Source organism: Cucumis melo, chromosome 5 (genome assembly GCF_025177605.1).
Source record: "Cucumis melo cultivar AY chromosome 5, USDA_Cmelo_AY_1.0, whole genome shotgun sequence".
Taxonomy (NCBI): domain Eukaryota; kingdom Viridiplantae; phylum Streptophyta; class Magnoliopsida; order Cucurbitales; family Cucurbitaceae; genus Cucumis; species Cucumis melo.
Window position 1 is genome coordinate 21,005,803 of NC_066861.1, and position 24,217 is coordinate 21,030,019.

Here is a 24,217-nt window from a genome sequence, read left to right on the forward strand (position 1 = left end):
ACGTGCAACCAGCATTTGGCAAAATTAAACATAAACCACAGATGGCCAAGGTGATAACATATCTAGTATAAATGACGGTTCAACATTTCGAAAATGATAATAACATACTTAATATAGAGACTTGTTTACCAATAACTTGTAGATTATAGGCAAAATGCCGAGTAATGATAGGGTTTCAAATATGGCGGAAAATACAGCAACAGCAAGGGTTGTTCTAAAACATGTAAGCATACGATCTAGTTTATATGTAATTTATAACTTGTTATCCTATTCATGGATTTTTTTTTTAGCTAAACAACATAAAGGAAGGGTTAGGAATGAAAAGGTCAAATGCTAAAGAGTATAGAGAGGTTACACCAGTTTCAACGGGAATATGGATAGATGCTTTAAGAGGAAAAGTAGTTGAACCAAGGAAGGATAAAGAGAATTCATCCTCAGAATGGCCATCGTTTGATCTGCATCTAAGTCAAGCTTGAAATATTCATTTTATGCTTTTTTGTTAGGGGTCTAGAATATATTGGAATTAACATGTTTTTGTTGAACTAAGGTATTTGTTTTTACAAAACTTATAAATTCATGCTTATTTGATAATTGTTATGTAAGCTGGATTACATTGGATTTTGAACATAACTGTGATTGAGTTTAAAACAGCCAAATACAGTGTAGTTGAATACTTTGTATTTAAGTGAACAAAAGAACGATCTTATTTGAACGAATCATTCAACCAACTTAATAAGAAAATACAACTATGAATATAAACTAATTATCCCTTTTACTTCTTAAACATCGCTATTACTAAATGGGTTCTTTACAAGACCTGCAATTGTGACCTTTTTTACCACACCTGCTACAACGAACAGAGGCTTTCTTCTCTAAGAATGAAGTAAACCTCTTCTTTTTGGGTCTTCCAGCTGGACGTTTAACCTGCGGTGGAAGTATTCCATCATTGCCACCTTGGTGGATATTCCTAATTTGGTTTACAGTACCAATAGGACGCGTCCCCTTCTTGTATAGGTTTATCAAATTTGAGACATAGTAGAACTTATCGGTGTATAAATGGAGATTAAGATTCCTTGTGGACAATGCTATACATGCATGTGAACAAGGGATCAAATCAAGGTCCCATTGACGACATGAACATGTCCGATTTAAAATGTTGACGACAAATTGTTCCTTACGATGGTGGACTTCAAATTCATGTTGGTCTACAGAATATATCTGTCAAACCAATACAACAAATATCATGTACAAAAAAAGTAATTCACTACACTTTTACTGCATTTATTGAATATTAAATAACTTACATTCATTGAGCGGCTCTGCGCCAAGGATTCTCGAATCATATCTTCTGCATATATTGAAAGTTGTGTGCGTTGGAAACTCCATTTGGTACGACGTTCATAGAACCATTTTTGAATCAAACTACGGATAGATTCTAGAAGTCCAATTACAGGCAATTCTCGTTGTTCTTTCAAGGTAGAGTTCATACTTTCAGAGATGTTGGTTATAATAACCTGGTATCTTTTTCTCCTAAAAAATGCCCTGGCCCACTTATGTCTTCCCACTGCTTCCAACTCATGCCTCATTGATGGAGATAGTTGTTCGAGTTGCCTCATGTAGTACTCAAATTCCAGTGGTGTATACGCTCTGGCACATTTATTGAATGAGTCCTCCATGGGAAGTGATTTATGGTTCTTTTTCAAGTTCTTCAACAAATAGAATGCACATAATCCATGTTCAGCTATTTCATAAACGGCATTAAACCCATTTTCTATACTTTTGTGAGCATCAGAAACAATTACCATCTCATTATGTTCCCCAAAAACGGCTTTAAGGTTTCGAAAAAACCATGACCATGACAAATCATTCTCTGAATCAACGACAGCAAAAGCTAGTGGCACAATTTGAGAGTTCCCATCAATAGTACAAGCAGATATGAGGGTACCAAGATATTTGTTCTTCATAGCTGCACCATCAACAGAAATAACTGGTACGCAGTAGTTCCATGCATCAATTGAAGCAGCTAGTGCCATGAAATAGAATTTAAACCGACCTTCATCATCTGCTTCTTCAGCCGTATATGTACCTAAAAACAGTCATATAAAGTAGTTTAGAATTACATTGTATTTTTATATGGATCTTGTGGTATCTGTTAAAATACAGGGTAATTGAAATTTTTGATACCTGGGTTGTTTCGGATCAGTGCATCCGAAAAGGCAGACAACATGGCATATGAGTCCTCCGGAGTACCCCTAATGGAATTCAAAGCAATTTCACGTCCTCTCCAAGCTTTACCATAACTTATGTTCACACCGTGGTGAATCTTCATATAATATATAACATCCGAAGGACGACATGGAGCCTTGTCATTCGTTTTAAATATTAATTTCGTACACTCAGATACAATCCAGGATGTTGCTTGTTTGTGGTCATTCTTCACGACGTCAACAGAACACAGATGTGTATCTGTGAATTTACGAACTATCCAAATGTCACTTTTTTTGAATACCGAAGCACGTAGATACCAGGGGCAAGATGGATCCTTACATCTGATGTCGAATGATGTACGGTTAGACCGAACAGTAACTAATTCAAAACTACTATTCAAAGAGAGCATATAAATAACTTTTTTCAAAACTGATTTTTGTCTAAACATGGATCCAACTCTAATGTGTATAGCAGTATTTGGTGATTCAAATGCATTGAGATGAATAATTACATTTTCAGTACGTGAGTCTTCGGTTCTAGGTATTTCGCTGCTCATATAAGGGGTATTTCCAATATCCGTAGCAGGTGCGGTGTCGACAACAATGAGTAGATCATTGTCCGTCAATTTTGATAAAACTAACATAATCCAAGACACATCCTTATCATCCACAATCCGAATGAGTTTCGAATTGTTGCCATATTTCCAGTAAAGGGTCAACCTACAGATAGAAACTTCTGAATTTGGAAAAAGTCTATGTTGGATACAATTTACAAATTCTTGAAACGAGGATGAAACTGGAACATATACATCAAGGAGGCGATAGTCAATATATCGGCATGATTCGATCCATCTACCATGGAATACGGTCTTCACTCGTTGCAAAGCCATCAAAACAATTCAAAGGGAACATGTTTATCGAAAAAAGTATTAAGTGGTAGATTGTATATAGGAGGGATGAATATTAAATTATTGTTTCATCTTATGAATATAATGTTGGGAAGGCAATGTTAGTTATTTTTCTAAAGTAGTTTAGGATATAAAGATTTGAAATTTCAAAAAGAATATGTTTTGCTCCATTCTTCGTTAAAATTTATGTTTTAATAGCCATGAACGTTTTGGTGAAATTTGTATTTTCGTAATATATTCAGATTTGAGATTGTGTTTCGGTTTCCATTAACGAACTGTGGTTTGTTTGTAACATTAAAGATATAGATGACAATTTATTTGGCATGATTTTAGGGATAGTTGAGATTTGAATCTAAAGATAAGTATTCCCATTATATTTGCCATAATTTTAGGGAATTGTTGGAGTTTAAATTTGAATTTTATAGATTTGAATTTCGATTGTTTTAAATGCTTTTCGGTTACATTCTTTAATGTTTTTTCGTAAATGGTTAAATATTGCATCATGTTTATCATTGTTTTAGGAAGGAATACTTCATTGCATTAAAATTCTATAAGCTATTCATTGCCTTAATAGCTATTGAAGGAAAAATCAGTAGCTAAAGTTTGAATATATAATTATTGAAGGGAAAAATGGGAATAATTAGGGGATATTGAAATCAATTAAACATGGTTAGGGATATTTATGATAATATAATAATTATTTGATTTGGTTAATAATTAACATAAGTTGGTGTGTTTATAGATACACTGTAATTGGCTATGTTATGTTTTATTTGATTTTTCAGGTTCCTTAAATATACTGTATTTGATTTAGGACAGTTTTGATACGTTAAAGGGCATTTTCGGTCGAAAAAAGTGGGAAATTTATCCAGGCAGTTGGTTTTGCCATAAATAAAAATAAAATAACTGTTTGTTATTTTGACAAATTCCATTCTTATATTTGCCATTTTCAAGGATTCCTAAAAAAGAAATTTGATTTCTCCTAGCATTCAACTCTAATTCAAGTTTTCTCTCTCCCGATTTCTTTATTCATTGAGTTCCACAACCCGGTTATGAGTTCGGAGAATAGTGGATCAACACTAGTGGTGGTTTGATTTGTGTTTGGGTAGAAAAATGAGCAATTATGGAAATACTGAGGTATATATCATCTGTTTAACTCTAATTTGATTTAACTTTAAGGTATTTGCATATTAATCTTAGCAATTAGAGTAAGTTTTGATTGTATTCCGCTATGCATGCACAATTTTTTCATAAATTATATGTATAATTTGAAACAAACAAATAAAAATGAACATCCTTAAAACTGAAACAAGTTACAAAAAAACAATCCATAAAATTCAAATTTCAAAATCACTTTAATTTCAAAACCTATCACTTACAATTGAAGTGTTGAATTTGACTAAAAAAATAAAGAGAAACATAACAAAAATTAAGTAAAACCTAAAATATAGGAAAAAGAATAAGTAGCACAAAAACAAAAAGAGAATAGAAGAACGAGGAGAAGAAGAAAAAGGAAAGGAAGAAGAAGCAAAAGAAAGAAAAGAATACTTGGAAAGGAAATTGTTGTCGATGATGGATGTGGAAACACTAACTATGGAAAAATTTGCCTCTAGTTATGGATGTGGAAATATACGTGGAGATAATTGTTGTTCTGATCAAAACTTCAATGACCAACAAAGATTAAAATACATATCAAATCACCAAAAAAATATATGAAGAAGGCGCTAAGAATCGAGTGATCGCATGAATATTTGAATATGTTAAAGGATATTTTTGGAACAATATAAAAATAAAATATTATGCCATGTAATCTCCCTTTTTTTGTTATAAGATGTAAATACTTTTGGTTTTCTTTTACTTATGTAAATTTCCTAAATTAATATATACTGTATTTTTATTTTAATTTAATAAATTAGTTTACATACACATCATACTTATGTTTAAATTAATGGTACTTCTAAATAAACGGTAAAAAACCGATTTAATAAAACTATTAATCAATTAAGTATATTTTTAGTTAGTTAAGGATCATTATGCATAATATATATAATATGATTTTATTTCTTAATAAATTTATAATTAGTTTATCATTCATTATTTATTTTATTAATTAGTACATCATATTTATATTTACATAGTTTCATCAAATTTATGTTTTCAAATTATTTATTTTACAAATACTAATAATTAATAATTTAAAATAACAAGGAATTGTCATGAATAGTAAAATATTGAAACTATTTACAAAACATAGCAAAAAAAATTTAAGTAGGTTATAGAGAGTTTGATGGTTTTTATTATATTTTGTAAATAGTTTCGATATTTTATTTTTTTAAATGTTCCATTAATATTATTTTTTAATTGTTAAATAATTAATTTTTCTAAAAAATTGAATTAATTTTATTATTTATCAAATTAATATATTAAAAATTTATAAATTTTTTCGTTATTAATTTTGAAAATAAAATACAAAAGTAATTTATTTCCATTCGCATACATAATAACCACATACATCCTAATTTTAGCAATCCTAATTTTAATTTTACTATTCTAAAACATTTTTAATTCCCAATAATTTTATTCTTAACCCAATTCCTAAACAACATCTAAAATTACATAAGTTTAGACCAACATAATTTTTAAACCTACTTCATAGTAGGATGGGAAATGGAAATGAATCAATAACTAACTAATAGTCATATGAGTCGCAAAATAGAAATGTAAAAATTCTTCTATTTATTATTACTGCTTTATTTATTTATTTATATATATATGTGGTATAGATAAAAGATAAACATTGTACCATAGTAAGTAAAATTCTGGAAAAAAAAAGTAATGATGCAATCTATCGATAGAATATAGTAAAATTTCAAATTTTCATTAATAATAGATATCGATAGATATTAATATGATATAATTTAGTTTCGGGTAGTTTTTGATAAAAAAAAAATGGAACAAATCAATAATTGTTCTATTTTTATAAAAATACAAATCAAAATGTATTAATTTTAAACTAAAAACACAAACCAAATCCATAAATGTATTTGGATTATTTCAATTGTTTGATTTTTGGTATTTCTTTTGGTGCACTTCGATTACTAATAATGTATATGGACAATTAAAATATGATACCCCATCGAAAATTGCTTTTGCTGTAAATAAAGATTTATAGAACAGCGCAAGGCATACACCGGCTTGGCTTCTCTCGTTCGAGGTTACTCCTTCCTATTTAGAACAAAACGAAAAGGAAAAGGAAAAGGAAAGAAGAGAAGAAATATCTCAATCTACAGATTCAGTGCTTTCTTCCTCTTCGGATTCCCCTTCTTCCCACAACTTCCTCTATCGATTTCTTGGTATACGCCGCTTAATTCATCTCCTTCCACCTTTACGATTCATTCTTTTTCATCTGTTTCGTTGCTCAATCTTCTTTCATTCCAACCTTTAAAAGGGTTTTCTGTATTATGAGGTTTAGTTGATTTGATATGCGTACTTCTTTTTGTTCAAACTTTATTGGGTTTGTGTGTTTCTTTAATTGGATTATTTGTTTTTAAGTTTTTTTTGCTTTGTGGTAGTTCTCTTGTTGTTGGAAGGTGGATTGAATAAGTGGATATGGACTCGTCGTCTATAGAGGCTGTTCCAGCAATGCAGGTAAAATGTTTAGGCTTTTTAGCCAATGTGTTTTACTGTACATGTACGTATTGCTATCAACACATTGATTCATTTTGCGAGTAATTGGAAGGAGGGAGAGGAAGGGAGTCTATCCTGCTGCATGTTTAACTTCTATAAATAAATTTTCAGTTTGATCATTGGAGATAACTTTTATCAACAAATTTCTTTGATCGACAACATCTCTATTAAGGAAAATGATAGAACTGAGGCTGCCTAATATGAAGAAACTGTGGGAACCCGTTTTTATTACATTGGTCTTCCTCTGGGCAGCAATCCTAAATCCTTAGCTTTTTGGAATCCCGTGGTGGATAAAGTTAAAAAAAGACTTGCCTCATAAAGAAAGGTTTCTTTTTAAAAGTTAGTTGGCTGACCTTAATCAGGTCTATGTTGAGTGGTATTCCATCGTATTAATTTTCTCTCTTCAGAGCCCGTGGGAGGTTTCAAGCCTTTGGAAAGGATGATGCACGATTTACTTTGAGAAGGAGAGGAGGAAGGAAAAGGTAAAGGATCAACGATCACAGGATATCATTGAGAGGCAATTGAGTTTTAGGGCTTAGAGATCAAGAATTTTAGGCTTCGTAATAGATCTTTCTTAGCTAAGTAGTTGTGGTGGTTCCACCTTGAGCATCTTTGGCATAAGAATATTTCTAGTAAACACGGTCCTCATCCTTTTTAAATGGTTGATGAAAGGGGTCAAAGGCATCTACCGGAAATTGTGGAAGGATGTTTCCAATGAGCTCCCTTCTCTTGTTCACATTATCCATTATGCGTTGGTAGAAAGGAACAACACATACTTTTGGAAAGATAAGTGGGTTGAGGATATACCTTTTTGTTCTTTATCTCCTCATCTTTACCTTTTGTCTTCTCTTAAAGATCATCTTGCGTCTGACTCTGATTTCTTGGTTAGGCATGGGTGATAGGTGTTCCTGTTCATTCTCTCTTCAATAGGGAAGTGATTGGCGTAACCTATCTTTTGTCTTTGCTTGAGGGTTACCCTTTTAGTAGTGGGGGAAGGGATTTGAGGGTCTGGAGTCCCAATCCTTTGGAGGGATTCTTTTGCAAGTCTCTTTTTTGTTGTGTGTTCGACCCTTCTCCCCTCGATGTGTTGGTCTTTTCTGTGCTGTGGAAGATTGAGATCCTGAGGAAAGTAAAGCTTTTTACCTGGCTAGTGTTGCTCGGTTAACATGATGGATCAGTTTGCTAGGAAGCTTCCCTTGCTTGTTGGTCCATTTCGATGTATTATCTATTGGTTGGCAGATGAAGACTTGGATCATATTCTTTTGCGTTGTGAATTTGTGAGAGCTGCCTGCAATTTTTTTTTCAGACATTTGGGTTCCTACTTGTTTGGCATGGTTACTAGTGATATGATTGGGGGGTTCCTCCTTCATTCGCCTTTTCATGAGAAGAGACGCTTCTTATGGATGGTGGGGGATGTGCCGTTCTTCTGGTTTTCTGGGGGGGAGCGGATTAACAAGTTGTTTAGGGGTTCTAAGAGGGGTTCTTTTGAGATTTTGTCTCTGGTTAGATATGTTTCTCTTTGGGCTGTGGTTTTGATAACTTTTTTTGTTACTACTCTTTAGGCTCAATTTTGTATAGTTGAAATCCTTTCTTCTAGGGGGGCTTCCTTTCTCTTTTGATGGGGTTGGTTTTGTTTATCCCTGTATTGCTGTATTCTTTCATTTTTATCTCAATGAAAATTGTTTCCTAAAAAAATCATAAATTCAACAGAAAGAAAAGTGTTCACGTCAAAGCTTAGGATTGTTTCTCCTAAATAAATAATACAATAATTCTGGATAGCCAGTCTACTAGAATCATTTATAAATATTCTCACTTTTTATTTCGGGCTAACATTTTATGCGTCCCAAATTAATTGGTCCTGTGGCAGGAAATACTTCTAGAGTTTCGTGCTGGAAAAATGCGTTTTGAAGGAAAAAGGGTTGTACCTGATACACGCAAAGGACTTGTTCGTATTGGAAGGGTGAGTTTGAACTTTTCATGTTTATATAATCTGATCTTTCTGTTATATGTTAATTCTGGAATTGGTTTTCTTTAGAGCATTCTACTGCTTCGCCATATACAAATTTTTGCATTTGGTTTCTTTTTAAGAGATTGTATTCTCAGTTGAAGCCAAACTTATGATAGACAATGGCTTTAGAACCAAAATTTGGGCTGTTGTATGGGTTGGCAGCTGGTTGGTCTATTTATGTTGTCTAATTTTTTAGTCGAGTCCCCTTACTTGTGGCTTTTGATTCATAATACTCTCATATATCCTGTCTTTTGGGATAAAGGAAGGGTTCTTTGGCAGGATTGTATCTTTGGAGTGTATTGGGGTTTATTGCTTGTGATGATTAGGCATACTGATGTAAATGAGAGAATTTTATTAATGTTTTGAAGTTGTGAATACAAGCAAACTAATTCTAATCCTAATTAATTAAAGAAACTAATCCTTAATTCTAATTAAGAAATCCTAATCCTAATTAAGAAAAGAAACTAGCCCTAAATCCTAATATATAAAAGAAACTAATCCTAAGCCTAACAAATTAAGGATTTTACCATAATATCCTATTCCTACTACATCATTCCATCCCTCCCAAAAAAAACTCGTCCTCAAGTGTTAAACGAAAATGAAGGTAAAAATAAAAAGTAATTCAGTCGAATGGAGGCATACAGAAACATCCAACATTGATAATATCTCAATTCTGTGATTCCTGCCAATTGATCCTAGAACTAATGTGATAAAAAAGAACTCTGTTGTCAAAGAATATGAAGATTTCTCATAAAATGAATAAGAGCCCATTTTGTATGTAAGTGTGATGAAAGTTGAATTGGGGTTGAATTTTTATTTTTTCAGTAGGTTTCAACATGGGCCAGATGACAGATTGTATTTTAATATTGGATGGACTTCAAAATCAAGCTGGGTTTGGAGATGATTTTGGGTCAAGATGTGTGGGTCAAGGGCTGAGAAGACCAAAATTTTGTTTGGAATACATTAGGTCATCTGGGTTTGGGTTTGGTTAAGAAAAGGAAAATTGATGGATGAATTTTGGAAATAATTATGGAACCGGGTCTGGAATGTGTCTTTTGGCTCGGGTTAGAAAGGAAAATATGGGAATAATTTTCACTAAGTCATTCATTTCGCATTGTTGTTTCATCTTTTTCCATCTTGTGAACGATCGTGAATGAAATGTCGACTGCCTTCCAATTATTTCCTTTGTCAGCCACGCAATCTTCTTCATTTTCCTTCTTGGTCAAAATTTTCTGTTCGGCTCTTTTGCTTTGCCGATGAAGTATCCAAAAGTGTTTGAGTTCGACATATCTCCATTGTCGTTTGGTAGTCAACTGGTATTTTCTTCTTCTACTGCAAGCTCTTGTTTTCGATCTTTCTACCTTTCTTATTCAATTCAACTTCAATTGATTTTTCTTTTCTTCTACCTCGTTCATTTTTTCCAAATTTCACAGCCTGTTTGGATGAGTTCTTGATCATCTTGAGTGACTAAATGTGATTCTTGACAGTTTCTTGAAAAATCTTGAAGATTATGATTATGCATTTTTTTTATTGTTGTCCAAAAGAATCTGAATTTTATTCACGCTCTTTTGAAAGTTCTCTTCATAGATGTTTTTATTTGAATATTTCTATTTCCTTGAAAATGTTTCAACCTCCAAATTTTTGTTGGAATTATTCATAGGTGTTCTTTGATGTTGGTGATAATAATTTATTTCACACTTTAAATCATTTTTTGAATCATCAAACTCCCAATTCTTGCATTGGTTTCTTGAGAAATCGGTTTGATTGGATCCTCGGGCTCTTTGTTGATAATGTTGCCTTGTTATTCCATTCCAAACTTCATTAGAATCTTCATCGGAATTGTCGAATCACTATAATCAAATTTCAAATGTGGATAGGTTCTTTGAGAAAATCGAGCACAGGTGAAATTATTATGTTGGAATTCTTCTTCTGAATTACTTTGATAAGAATCCGAACATTACTTTTTGGAGTAGATTTGACTTTCTTGCCTATAACACTGCTATATGTTTTCTTCGTCGTCTTCCTAGAGTGGTAATAGTCCGTTCTTACAAAATCTTGATAAATATATTTTTTTTAATTTTAAGGGTTCCTCGTGTTAGACGTGTGTTGTTTGGCAACGAGCACAACTCAAGCGCCCTCTTGTGATCAACGTCATAAGAGTTTCCCGATCTTTCACCGGTGGTAATCAACATTGGTTCAAACGGTTGCTCTGGTACCAATTTGATGTAACTCAAATGAGAGAATTTTACTAATATTTTGAAGTTGTGAATACAGGAAGACAAGTACTCTATTTGTAGCAAATTAATCCTAATCCTAATTAATAAAAGAAACTACCCTTAATCCTAACAAATAGAAGAAACTAATCCTAATCCTAATATATTAAGGATTTTATCATAATATCCTATTTCTACTACATCACATGCTTTTATCGGTTTATGGGTTTGGAGGGATCTGAGATTGAAGTGTGGGATATTATGATATTTAATTCCTCATTATGGGCTTTGGTCCCTCCCCCTTTTTTAGATTATTAGGCAGGTCTTAGTCTCTTGGATTTGAGTTGATTTCATAATAATTAGTACCTTTTGTTGGTGTTTGAGCAAGCTTACGTGCACCTTGACTAATCTCACAATACAACCTGTCTAACTTTACAATATTTAGGTGTCAAGGAAACTCATATAATTTAATTCCTAAGCAGGTGGTCACTCTAGATTGAACCTATGACTTCTTAGCCCTTTATTAAGGCAACATCTCCTTTTTTACCACTGGGCCAATTCGTGATGGTTCATTTCATAGTTAGTACTGACAATTATGACTTTACTCTTTTTTGGGAGGGGGTGATTCTTTTTAGGCCTATCTATAATTTTCCTCCATGAAAGCATTCACATTGTCATTATTTTTCACAAAATACTACCTGTTGAGTCAGAGGTATCATTCCTTCCCTCTAAGTTTGTCCTCTTTTTCATTTTTTCATTTCAAGAAATTGTATGTAGCCTCTCCTGGGAATGGGATTTAAAGAAGAAAACATATCATTAGATGGCGTACTCGGAAGAACCAAGCACTAGAGGGGACTAAGCATATCAAAATCAACTTTCCTCCAACTCCCTCCATTTTTTTAACCATCATGGGTTTAATCCATGGTGGTCATCTACCTAAGAATTAATTTCGTACAAGTTTTCTTGACACCCAAATGTTATAGGGTCAGGCGGTTTGTTTCGTGAGATTAGTCGAGGTGTGCATAAGTTGGTCCAGACACTCACAAATATAAAAACAAAAGAAAGAAACAAAGTTTTCATTATAAAAGGAAGAATTGTAAACCATCATGGGTTGGCCTAGTGGTAAAAAGGATACACAGTCTCAATAACTAACTAAGGGGTCATGGGTTCGGTCCATAGTGGTCACTTACCTAGGAATTAATTTTTTTTAAAAGGAGACAAGCTTCAATATTATTAATAAACTCAAAGTACAAGAGAGTTATACATTGAGAGTAATAGAGAAGCCTAGAAATAGGGGAAAGAGAGATATAGGATCAGTAGGTGCACCCAGACATCTCAACTAGGTTGGCTCCCTCATCATATCCAAAATACAAGAACAATACTAAGGTCTTGAAAAGACCAAGATAACAACCAAAATAACAATATAAGCTTCCTACGGTAGACAGAAGCAAAGCTGAAAAGTAAAAACTCCTAGAAATATAAATTAAAGCCCGTCAAAACTACAAAATCACAAATTCTGAACTAGCAATCGGGGGAAACTGCATTTAATCTCTTCAGATGAAGGCAGTCCAGTTGAGGCAGATGTTCTGTACGGAGAATCTTTGAATTCTGCATTTGAAGAACACCAAGTTGCAACATTTATTTTAGAATTGTCTATGATGTCAACCCACTCCATTTTTTTATCATGGAAGATGCGTTGGTTACGTTCAAACCAAACCCTACCTAGGAATTAATTTCCTATGAGTTTTCTTGACACTCAAATGTTGTAGGGTTAGACAAGTTATCTCGTGAGATTAGTCGAGGTGCAGGTAAGTTGGGCCGAACACTCAGGGATATAAACAAAAGGGTAGAGTGTTACCTAAGTTGGGTGATTAAGCATCTGGGGAGATAAAAACACAGCTATTTGATTATGTGTTGGAGTAGGCTCAGAGGGTTTGAGATTTCAAAGCAAGGTCTGGTCCCTTTAGATCCTATTCCTATGTGTTCCTCTAGGGGTTTCAGTAATAATTCCTTTTGTAATTATCTGTTAGGTCTTATCTCTCTTGGCCGGGAGAGTTTTCTTTCTTTTTCAAGTTTACCTGATCTCTTTTTTTCTTTGACGGCTCTTTTTGTTTGTCATTGTATCTTTTCGTTTCTTCGCCATGAAAGTTCAATTATTCATTTTTTTAAGAAAAATGCTCACCAGATAGTTAAAAGTATGGCTACTTTTACGCCTATGTATATGTTTCCAATTGCATCTTTGTTGACCTTTATTACTTGAGTTTATTTACTCTTCTGGTTCTTTACCGTTTTATTTTTCCTATACAGTTTATGGTGGGGAGATATATTTGCTCTTACCGAGGTTGGGGGTGGGTCCGGGGGATTCCCTCACCCAAATGACGGAAAAAGGACATTTTTTCGAAAGCGAGTCATTTTTATAGAAACTTTTTTCTTTTTGGGTCCATTTTATTAATTTTTGAGGACCACTAGTGTCTCGTCTTCTGTCTTTTCTCAACATTCTACTTAGAGATGGTTGAGTCACTTGGGAGGATCCTCGGCTTCTATTGGGTACCTTCTCAAGACAATTTCTCGTACTATATGTTCTATCCCTATCCAAAAATGTTCCCCATTTCAATTATTCAGTCAACTGGAAAATCCCTCTCTTTGTTTTAGTGTTTGAAGTGCTCTTCTTGATACAGTCATTGTCACGTGTGGTCTATCAATCTGATTGTTAGTTTGGTTATTTTCATGGCTCCTCGTCTCTTTGGGAGGATCAATTCCCAAGACTTTCTAGACTTTCTATGATTAGAATCACATGTTTTGGCTTTGCCTTTTTGCTACCAAGGTTGTTTGAGGTAGATTTTTGGTTTCAGTTTGGTTCAGAGATCAAATCTTTATTATTGGACGGTTTTTTTATTTTAATTCTTGTGCTTTGGGTCAGAGAAACCTTGTTTCCTTGCTTTCAGGTCTTTTCCCTGGTTTTTTGTCTACTAAAGTTTGTTGTGGAAGCATTTTTTCCAATAAATTACACTTATTGCTTATTGTGGAAGCCTTTTTTTCCAACCGTATTGCAGTCAACGTTTATATGGTTGGTCAGAATAGAAGTTTTCAAGTTTAATTGAGAGGGGAACAATGGTGTTTTCAGGGGTATTGAGAGTTATGGGCCCTTGTTTGCTTTCATGTTCCCTGGGCTTCAATTTTGAAGGTTTTTTCTTCTTCTTCTTTTTTTTTTTTTAATTATTCTATAGGCATGATATTATATGATTTGAGTCTTCCCTTTTTTTGGGCTTCGTTTTTTGTATGCCCGTGTATTCTTTTTTTGTTTTCTCTATGAAAGTGGTGGTTTTCATAAGAAGTGCGCATCTTAATGCATCTATTAAAGGTGGCCTTATTTTATTTATTTTTTGTCATTCTGTTTTTTCTTCTCTCCGTTGGTTTGTCCTTTGTCTTTAGTTTTCAGAGAGAGAACAAATTTCATTGATAAAATGAAATAAAGGGGTAAAAACCCCAAGTAACTAAAGGTGGGTTACATAAAAGAGGCTAAGTAGCAATTAAAGTAGAAAGGCTATAATCAGTAGACTGGTGTTTACATTTACACCAATACAATACACGAAAAAGAATGAAGTCCATAAAATGATCAAACCAAGAAGAAATATCCTTGAAATTGAGACCATTTCTCTCTCCCCAAAGTGTCGATAAAATAAGAAATAAACAAATGAATAATAAAAAGAACTCAGTTGAGAGCAGGTCATAATATTTTCTTTACACCGTTAGTTCGTTCTTTGTATTTGGGACTTTTTCTATATTAATTAAAGCTGGTTTTGTCATAAAGAAAAAAGGAAAAGGAAAGGGGGAGGGGAGGTACACTGATGTTTCTGGTTTTTCCTTATGTTATTTTTAATATAGAGCAAATATCAATTTATACCCTTGAACTTTGGGGTTTGTATCGATTTAGAATGTAAACTAATAATTGTATCAATTTAAACCTTAGAGTCTAAATTGATGCACTCGTAAAACTTTCATAAGGAGCCGTTTGGCTAAGGGTTATCACTTTTGGGTTGGGTTATGGTAACCCAACCCTTGTTTGGGGGAAGGGTTGTCATAACTCCTCTTCTCTCTCTCTCATTTTTCTTAAACTTTTTTCAACCCCCCATAACCCTATCTTTTCAACTCCTCCCATAAAACTACCTTTTCAAATCCTCTTTCAAACATATCTTATCATAAAACTACCTTTTTAAACCCTTCCCCTAAACACATGTTTTGATAAAACTAGGTTTATCGTAACCCAACCTTTCCCCCAAACGGCCCCTTAGGATCTAAATTGATACAATTATTAGTTTAAAGTTTAAATTGATACATACCTCAAAGTTCAAGGTTAAAATTGATACGACTCTGAAAAGTTCAAGGTTAAAATTGATACAATTATTAGTTTAAAGTTTAAATTGATACATACCTCAAAGTTCAGGGGTATAAATTGAAAATTTTCCTTTAATAAATTTATTTGCCTTGGCCCTGTTATGTATGAGTCGATCTGTTTGAATTATGTTTTCTCGTTGAACCTGATCCTTCATAAGATAAAATTAAAATGTGGACCTTGTTTTTATCTTTTCATGCAGGGTGAGGAGGGATTGCTGCACTTTCAATGGCTTGATCGGACACAAAATGTCATTGAAGATGTATCCTGATCATTATTGTGTTAATGGTCAATTCTTTGTGTTTGGCTAACCTTTCAGAGATCCTGGGTTGATTATTTCTTTTGGTTATTAACTTAAGAATGTATGGTCCTAACTCGAACATTTGATTCACTTGACTTTTAAAGCCTCACCCTCGCTAAAAAAGGATAAAAAATAAAGGCAAGTTGAAAAGAGTCCTACTTCAGAGAATACAGAAAAAGAGAGGGAGAACAAATTGTATATAGACAAGTTCAGCAGAGCACCTACTATTTGAGCCTAATGATGAGATTTTCTCTTTCTTCCCCCGGTTAAATAAACTTCATGATGAAATACTCTTCTTCAACACACGCGCACACAACTCCATCATTAAATATTATGATTTCTGATATGTCATGGTTGAAATTGAAACGCAATAGAATGACAATGAACTATGCTGGACCATCGTTGTGAACAAACTCTAGTAGATAATGGGCTGGCTTTTTCTGCAAGCAATGAAAATGATTTTAATTTTAATTTCTTAATTTTTTGTTTGTGTTTTTTCATGGAGTGGTTGATACATTCTGTCTATGATGGCTTTTGTGTTGACAGCATGGTATCTTTTTAATCGTATATTCATTAAACTTTATTTTTCGATGGTGTATGTTCTTCCAAATGCAAGGATGTCAAAAAGTTATAAGATCATATTCATTATGTTGTTGCATCTGACTCTTCTCTGTTCCACAGCTATGACTTTTTCCTGTTATTGCCATTTTACTGGCTAGATCCTTTTCTTTATTTTCCTTAATTCGAGGTATACAGGATCAGATTGTTTTTCCCGATGAAGCAGTTTTTGAGAAGGTGTGTAATACTCTCTCTGTCTCTCTCGGTCTCTTAAAAAAGCACTAATATCATTGAAGAAATTGGAAAAAACTATATAAAGAGGGAAATTGAAGAACTAAGAGTGCATCCTAACTCAAGAGGCTAAGGGTCTAAGAGTGCATCCTAACTCAAGAGGCTAAGGGTCTCCAATCAAACAGTAGTCGAAAAAGAGAGTTGCCATACCTTTCTGCAGTTAGATGCTTTGAGAGATATGTTAAGACACGCATTCCGATGCACCCTTATGTTCATGTTTATAGCAAACAATTCTTCCATCCCTCTAGTCTCTGACAAGTCCTCCGACAATGCTGCCTTAATGAACTTTGTGTCCCCACATTTTACGCTGAAAAGTTCAAACAACTAATCTCCCACTTCTATAGGAACAGAGAGGTGATTGATACTTTCTTTGGTTGGTCAACACCTCTCCCACAGAACATCCAAAACCACGCCGAAAAGTTCAAACAACTGATCTCCCACTTCTATGATTGCAAGCATTGAACAGAGAGGTGATTGATATTTTCTTTGTTTGGTCAACACCTCTCCTTCAGAACATCCAAAACTTACTCACATATGTTCTCATGGGCCACCCTTTCAACAAACACAAGAAGATCATGGGGTCACATCTAATTCAAGCGTTTCTTTGGACTATTTGGACAGAGAGGAACAACCGTCAACCGCATGTTCAAGGATAATAAGAAGTCATTCAAAGCATTCTTGGAACACCTTATCTACTTAGCTATGAACATGATGCAACTGTTCTTTTTTGAATTCGTCTGATCTCACGTCTCTTATAACCAATTGGAGAAATATTATGTAACTGCTTTGGCTTTGGACATTGTTGCCCACTATGTATTTTCATTTATCAATGAAAATAATTTCTTATAAAAAATATGTTTTCCTCTTTTATACAGACGTGCCATGCCCCGATTGAACAAGGTGGGGTATCTTTGACTTCAAATTTGCTTGTTAGTTAGTATTGTGATTTCTGTAGAACACCAATGTCCTAACAAAGAGATTCAATCTATTGGGGGGCTTTGGATTTCTATCTACAGATTAGCGCAGGGGATAACACATTGATGCTATGCCCTAGGCCCCTATACCAAATTTTCATAATGATTTACATGAAAACTCACTGATGCTTCTAACAACCATAATCTTAATCTCAAGTCATGCCTGGAGTGATGTAATCTACCCTTTCCTAGATTATTAGAACCAAGGGCTGCATCTTCAGTTATCCTCTCAATCATATTTCTTTAGAAACTCAAAATTCCAAGACGTGATTAGCTCCATTTCAGTGAGCAGAGTGTGAATAGAAGAAGATTTAATGGAGTAGCTACATTTGTGACAATAAGAGGGATTTTGTAATTCCTTTGGCTTATTTGCACGTTTCATTGTTCCAAAGAATGTCTTGTTAGTTATGTCAGATAGGAAGGGTGCTAGTTCATGAAATAAAACTCCAGTCATTGTGACTGCTTTCTGGAATTTAGTTACTCCAACCATTGGCAATGACAGTTTCACATTAGTACTTTCTTCAAGGAATCTCCGATACTAATAAATACCAATAATTAATCTGTCACTTCTAAGGTATATTTGGAGTCATCTTACCTTGTTAATGTTCCCACAATGACCTTAACTATCATGAAATCAATAAATGACTTTTTAAGGGCAAACGGAGCTTTCAAATAATGAAAAAATACATATGAATGTACAAAAGTAACCGTAGAAAAGGATTTCAAACCGTAGCTACAGAAACAGACTCTAATTCAAAAGAACAAAACCAAACTGATAATTACAAAATGCTCAAGAAACTGACTTTACAAGATGCTGTTGAAACCTTAAATGATAATTACAAGAAAATTTCGTTTACATTTTCATACATGGTTAAAATTGTTGTTTGCCTGCTTTTCAGGTTAATCAAGCTTCAGGAAGAGTTTACTTATTGAAGTTTAAAACAGATGACAGGAAGTTCTTCTTTTGGATGCAGGTCAGCATCTCTATATTACTTTTTTTTCTTTGAGAGCGTTGATTTATATTCTACTATTTTCACGATTCTGACTGCATTCGACAAACTGTAACCAGGAGCCCAAAGCTGATGATGACCAGCAGTTATGCATCTCTGTTAATGACTACATTAATCGGCCACTGGGTACTTCCTAACTATATTTGTTCAAGTATCTGCTGTATGAAGCTTGTAGTAATAACTTCCTAACCAATTGTGCTGGGTCAAGTGCAGGCTTGTATTTGTGGTTTTCTTTTACGTTATTGCTTTATGTGCATATGTTCATATAACACGCTTATATTCCTGAAATAAAATTTACCTTTCCAAAGTTTCTTAATCTTGTAATGATTATCATTAATATATATGAACCAAAATAAACATGCAAAAGGAAAAGAACCCACATAAATATCGTGGAGATTATCTTTCACTGACAGCCATCCTCGTTGCATATGGAGTGAAATATTAATTCTGGCTATCCAAAGAAAAGCTTTGGATAGTCAGTATCGAGATAGATTGGCTCATTCGAAACTCCTTGTAGTGGTCCATCCTCTCAAAGATTTTCATAGATTACTCAACTCAAGTCTCTTGATTTTGGCACACTTTTATTGTTTTGTACTGATATTAGTTTTGCCTTGTTTGGATTGATTTGAAGTTTTTAGGCCTGGTGGTTATTGTCCGTTTAATCTTGTTTACTCACTTGTGTGGACTGTTCTTAGCATTGGTCTTATGTTTGTCAAGTTTAGCTTTGATCGGATATGGTTAGGGCGCTAGGGGGAGGGGGGTCAACCTAGTCGAGTTCCCCACCTGATCCTTTGTCCCAACTTCTGTTTTTACTCTTTGTATAACTCTCTCGTACTTTGAGGATTATTCTCATTTCATTTTATTAGTGAAGAGGCTCGTTTCATTTCTAAAAAAAATATTAATGCTGGCATTAAAATGACGTAATTGTTTACTTTAATCAAGTTCTTCCAATGATGAAATTGGAACCTAGTGGCACGCCTGCTGGATATGTATATATTTTTTTAATCACACCGATTTAAATTGTTTGTCTCGAGTTTTGACTGCACTAGATTACAGAGGAGCTGCTTTATGCTTTGTTAGCTCACCCCATCACCTTTATTTTTGTTTATGTTGTTTCAGAGTTTCTCGAGGAAGAAGAACCTGTTGCTTCCACTCCAATGCACGTTTCAGAGGGCACAGTCGAAGAAAATACCCCATCGAGGTATAGCGAGGACCCGCCTTTTTTTGGTTTAATTGAACTTTTCTAAAACCTTTTGGATGCTGCAAATGGTTTTTCTTTGGCCTTCTACTGCCTAGCTGCACATTCAAGTACAATCATAGCACAGGTGAAGGAAATATCCTATCGAAGTATGGCAATGATTCGCATTTCTTTGTTGACCCTTTTGATTTCAAATGGTTTGGGTGGTACTAGCCCTAGTTGCACCTTCGAATGGTTTTTAAGTGTTCAAAAAAATAATTTAAATTTTTTGATAGAGAGGAAGCTTTTCCAAAAACAGTTTTCTACTAATGGGAAATGGTTGCCTGATCTGGAGGGATTCAATTGAAATCTAACTTCTAGTGACGGTACTCAGTGGAAAGATTGAGTTTGACTATTTGAGAGTAGTGTTTTTGAGTAAAGTGTTTTTTTAATGAGCACTTAGGAAGCTTTAATGAAACGGTTCCTATAGTTGCTTGATTCGGTAACTAAGTAATGTGAAATTTTTTAAAATTTGAAAAATGTATTCGATCCATAGAAAGCGCTTGTCATAATTCCTAAACTCATAATCTTCACATAACTTCTTCCTTATTAAAAAAGAGTAATACCCCCATTTGATCACATATTTTAAAATAATTCATGTGGCAAACTGTGATTGGACTATTAACCCTACGGGGACATCCAATAAAGTTGGAACTGTGATTGGACTATTGGTTGGGGGGCACAAACATGAATACGACCTGAAAGCACCCAAGCATTTTTCTTAGAAAAAATGTCATTGTTAGAATACAGATGCACTGAGAAAGAAACAAAATATCAAGAAACATTTATCCATTATTGTTGCATTTTGCCAACAAAAGCTTTTAGCTCAACTGGCATCCGCATTTTTTGTTCAAAAAACAAAGAAGTATCAGAAAATAGTACAATCTCTTAGTTTTTTAAGAACCTAATTAAAATGACTATAATGAGTTGGAACAATATTTATTGCTTAGGGACTATTGTTTTCAGAAATAATGTCGGTTTGGCTTGCCTAAAGGTTATTGTACGAAAATTTTCCTACTGTTTACTTCGTTGGATATTTTCCCTTGCTGTGTCTTCCTTTTCCTTTCTTCCCCCATTAGCTAAAATTTGTGATAGTAATTTTTTATGTCATGACACTGAAGCTCCTCACTACGGCCAGTGAAGTTGGAAGACCTGCAAAGAATTTTAAGTAACATCGAGCCATCTGGTATGTGGTTCCCCTCAAACATGTATTGATTCTCTTTGTTCATTTTGATCACTCCAGAATCTAATAACTTTTTGCTGCTTTTTTGAACTCAGCAGATATTGATGTCGATCCAGATGCAGGTAATATTTCCATATGAAAATTCTTTCATATTTCTTGTATCATGTAAATGTAGTAGTATATATCTAGGAGAATTCCTCTTCTTTGCAGAAATCCTTTTTTGTTTACATTGTAAATATTCAACTAAATCCTGTTTTAGATAAGAAAAATATTTCATTAATAAATAAAATTTAGAAGACCAAATCCGCATAATTAAATGAGTTCTTTCCGTGGGTATAAATCTAAGAATGGTCAAATAAGACTCAAAACTATAGAAGTGTCTACTAGAAAGACCACAATGAGATTCAAATGCCTATTGGGAGAGAAGAAAAAAAGATGACCACAATGCATGTAGCTGCAGAAACTCAAATTGTATCTTTTTCCCCTTCCCTACCCACACCTTAGAAAACTTTTCTCCTCTCTTGTCAAGTCTCCTGAGTGAAACGAATGCCATTCAACTTTAATCAGAAAATCTTAGCGTTACCTTAATATGTATAATGAACCTTTCCGTACAAATTTATAGCTTACTGCTTACACTTCCTTGATGATGTAGGTTTTGGATTAGGAGACTTATTGAAGCCTGATCTGATAATGCCAGTGCTGGAAACGTTACCATTGGAACAGAGTTTAGCATCATATTTGCCTGAGGTATGTACCAGTTTGGTATTTGATGATTCCTTGTGATATGTTTTTTTTCTTCATAATAATTGTGTTCCGATTGCAGGGTCCATGGACTCCTGAGGATATATTGGAGCTTTTACAAAGCCCACCCTTCCGTCAACAAGTAGATTCATTTACTTATGTAATATTCTAAACTCTGAATTTTGGTTCCTTAATTCTTATACAATCAATAATTTGACGCTTCAAATTTTCTGATCTGATCTCATGTTTTTTCCTAGGTTCTCCGGACTGGACAGATAGATTTGTCTCAGTTTGGAATAGACCCGAGCAAATGTAAGTAGATCTTGCTTTATAGAGGCCTTTTGGTTTTTCAGTTGCTAATTGCTATGTCTTGGTGTCCTCAAGGTCCACTCGTTTCTTCTTTGGGATCGTTAGTAATAGTGCACTTGAGGGGTGTCATTAGAAGGTTGAAAACGAAGGGTCTCTTTTGTATGCAAAGGAATGCAATAGGTTTAGTGAAATTTTCTTTTTTTTAAGACTGTTTCTGGATCATGTGATCCGAAACTAGAAATTCAAACTTTATATTTGATATTTGGAAGATGAATTATACTCCGACAAAAAAATTACTTTTTTGTGTTATATGCTCTTTTTAAAAATAAAAAATAAAATAAGCGTAACATGATATATTTTAATTAATATAGTGCTGTAAAATATAATTTCAAAAAAGAAAAACACTATATGTGTTAATATACTTTGAATAACTTTTTGTTTGTTGGAGTCGGTCACGGGATAGTTGAAGCTTTCAGAGGTATTGCAAGTTCTGGTTTGTCTTTACAAAAAATAGTGATACACAACCTTACTTGAACAGAATCTGTTCTAGAAGTTGTACAACTGTATCCACGAGTTCTAACAAGAAATAGTGATGCATTTACAATCTTGGTTTTCAGTCCTATTCAATCTGCTCTAAAATATGTATGCTGACATTTAAAGATTCTCTGGTTTCTTGCAGACAAATTTACGGTATTGTCTTTTCTTGACGCCCTTGAGGATTCTGTTTCAAAAACGTCAAGTTCGGAGCTGGAGCAGGATAATAAGGATGTAAGATCCCAATCCTTCAACCGTAGTGACTCGATGGATGAATCATAGTAAGAAGATATTCTAATTCTGTGTTTGCTAATCAGTTACCAATCTCATTGTTTTATTATCGGCAAAGAGAAGGTTGCTTGACATTTCTTGTATACCTTAGAGAGGAAGAACTAGAATTGCTTGAGTAACCAAAAGTGCGGATTTTTATCTGGATTCTTATATTTGATCTGACGATAATCTTAGTTTCATATTTGATTAATCTCGTTGTAAGTTCTTCAGTTTTTGGAGTGTTTAATTGTATACTGACAAAAGTATAGTTTCGTTACTCCCTTGTTTTTATCTTTAATTTTGATTTTGATTTTGATTTTTTTTTTTTTTTTTTTTTTTTTGTCATTCGGAGGTTTTAGGAGTGTTGATGAAAAAAGTTTGGATATCTATTTCTTGTTTCTGATATCTTTAACTTTAAAAGATGTAGTTTCGTGTTACATTGATAGTGAGTTTTATCAAGAATATAGGTGCGATGAAATTGGCGAATCATAACATAATTTAATTGGCTTAGGTGAGGTTTGGAGGGTAGAGCATTTACTATTGAGTTAAGTTTATTTTAACAAATAAAATGGTACATCATAAATAAAGTAAATAAAAGTTCGATGTGTGTGTATATTATATGGGCTTGTGCAAAAATACTTAAAATAATAATATGTATAATATAAAGATAAAATAACTGTATAGTAAAAAATTTGATGAAAGATTGAAAACTCATGCTTAGTACATCATTTCACACGTCTTTCTAAATTTTCTCGAATTGAAAGTTATCAATGATAGTAGCTATTAGTTAGTCACTGATAGCTGTCGTTAGTTTATAACATTAGTTAGCCATCGATAGCTACCATTAATTTATAACATTGATAGCTACTATTAGTAATGGCTTTCAATTTGATAAATGTGCAATCAGTTGCTATCTTTGATAGATGCTATCAATGATGTTACTATCGATGGAAGCTGTTATTAGTGGATATCAATAATAGTCGTTAGTGATAATTTTTAATTTGAAAAATATGCAAAGTTGCTATCAATGATTGAAACACAAAGGAAACTTGGAATTCTTAAAAAAAAAAAAGAGTATTAGTTGTCTTATATTTGCAAACACTTTAAAATTGTGTTATAGTTTTTAGATTTCTTTTTCCTCATTGTGCTATTTACTATAATTTCCCTCCATGGCAAAATGATCAATCGGGTGCCCCATTCATTATCTGTTGATGTTATAGATAAGTTATTTATTTTCTTGCTTTCGGGGAGTTCATAGAGGGTTAAACTAGAGAGAGAGAGGGATGTTGTTTTGGATTAATATCTACTCCTATTTAATGAGTATGAATAGAACAAATCTCTCAAATAAATTAAGATGCATGACTCTTTATTAGCTACTTGGATAAGAACTTAA

General features: G+C 33.6%; 2 protein-coding genes across 5 annotated transcripts; one reads left to right on the forward strand and one right to left on the reverse strand.

Annotated features, from left to right (window-relative positions):
- Window positions 1-745: 745 nt before the first annotated feature.
- On the reverse strand, window positions 746-2,590 carry LOC127149302 (uncharacterized). Of its 2 annotated transcripts, none has more exons than XM_051084478.1 (3): window positions 2,185-2,590; window positions 1,305-2,086; window positions 746-1,218 (listed from the first exon to the last, which is right to left on the reverse strand). In XM_051084478.1, the coding sequence occupies exons 1-3, from the start codon at window positions 2,327-2,329 to the stop codon at window positions 796-798; spliced, it is 1,350 nt and encodes a 449-aa protein (XP_050940435.1). In that variant the 5' UTR covers window positions 2,330-2,590; the 3' UTR covers window positions 746-795. The 2 variants fall into 2 exon arrangements, with proteins under 2 accessions (XP_050940435.1, XP_050940436.1); XM_051084479.1 differs by having other exon boundaries at window positions 748-924.
- Window positions 2,591-6,286: 3,696 nt separating this feature from the next.
- LOC103492157 (26S proteasome regulatory subunit RPN13) lies at window positions 6,287-23,101 on the forward strand. 3 transcript variants are annotated; one of them, XM_008452414.3, is made up of 14 exons: window positions 6,287-6,468; window positions 6,668-6,763; window positions 8,670-8,762; window positions 15,619-15,678; window positions 16,474-16,512; window positions 18,440-18,514; window positions 18,610-18,676; window positions 19,670-19,751; window positions 20,909-20,973; window positions 21,066-21,092; window positions 21,623-21,717; window positions 21,794-21,871; window positions 21,969-22,023; window positions 22,700-23,101. In XM_008452414.3, exons 2-14 carry the CDS (start codon window positions 6,725-6,727, stop codon window positions 22,834-22,836), a joined length of 912 nt encoding a protein of 303 aa, XP_008450636.2. In that variant the 5' UTR covers window positions 6,287-6,468; window positions 6,668-6,724; the 3' UTR covers window positions 22,837-23,101. The 3 variants fall into 3 exon arrangements, with proteins under 3 accessions (XP_008450636.2, XP_008450629.2, XP_008450644.2); XM_008452407.3 differs by having other exon boundaries at window positions 6,289-6,468; window positions 6,688-6,763; XM_008452422.3 differs by having other exon boundaries at window positions 6,289-6,468; window positions 6,688-6,763; window positions 21,069-21,092.
- The last annotated feature ends 1,116 nt before the right edge of the window (window positions 23,102-24,217 follow it).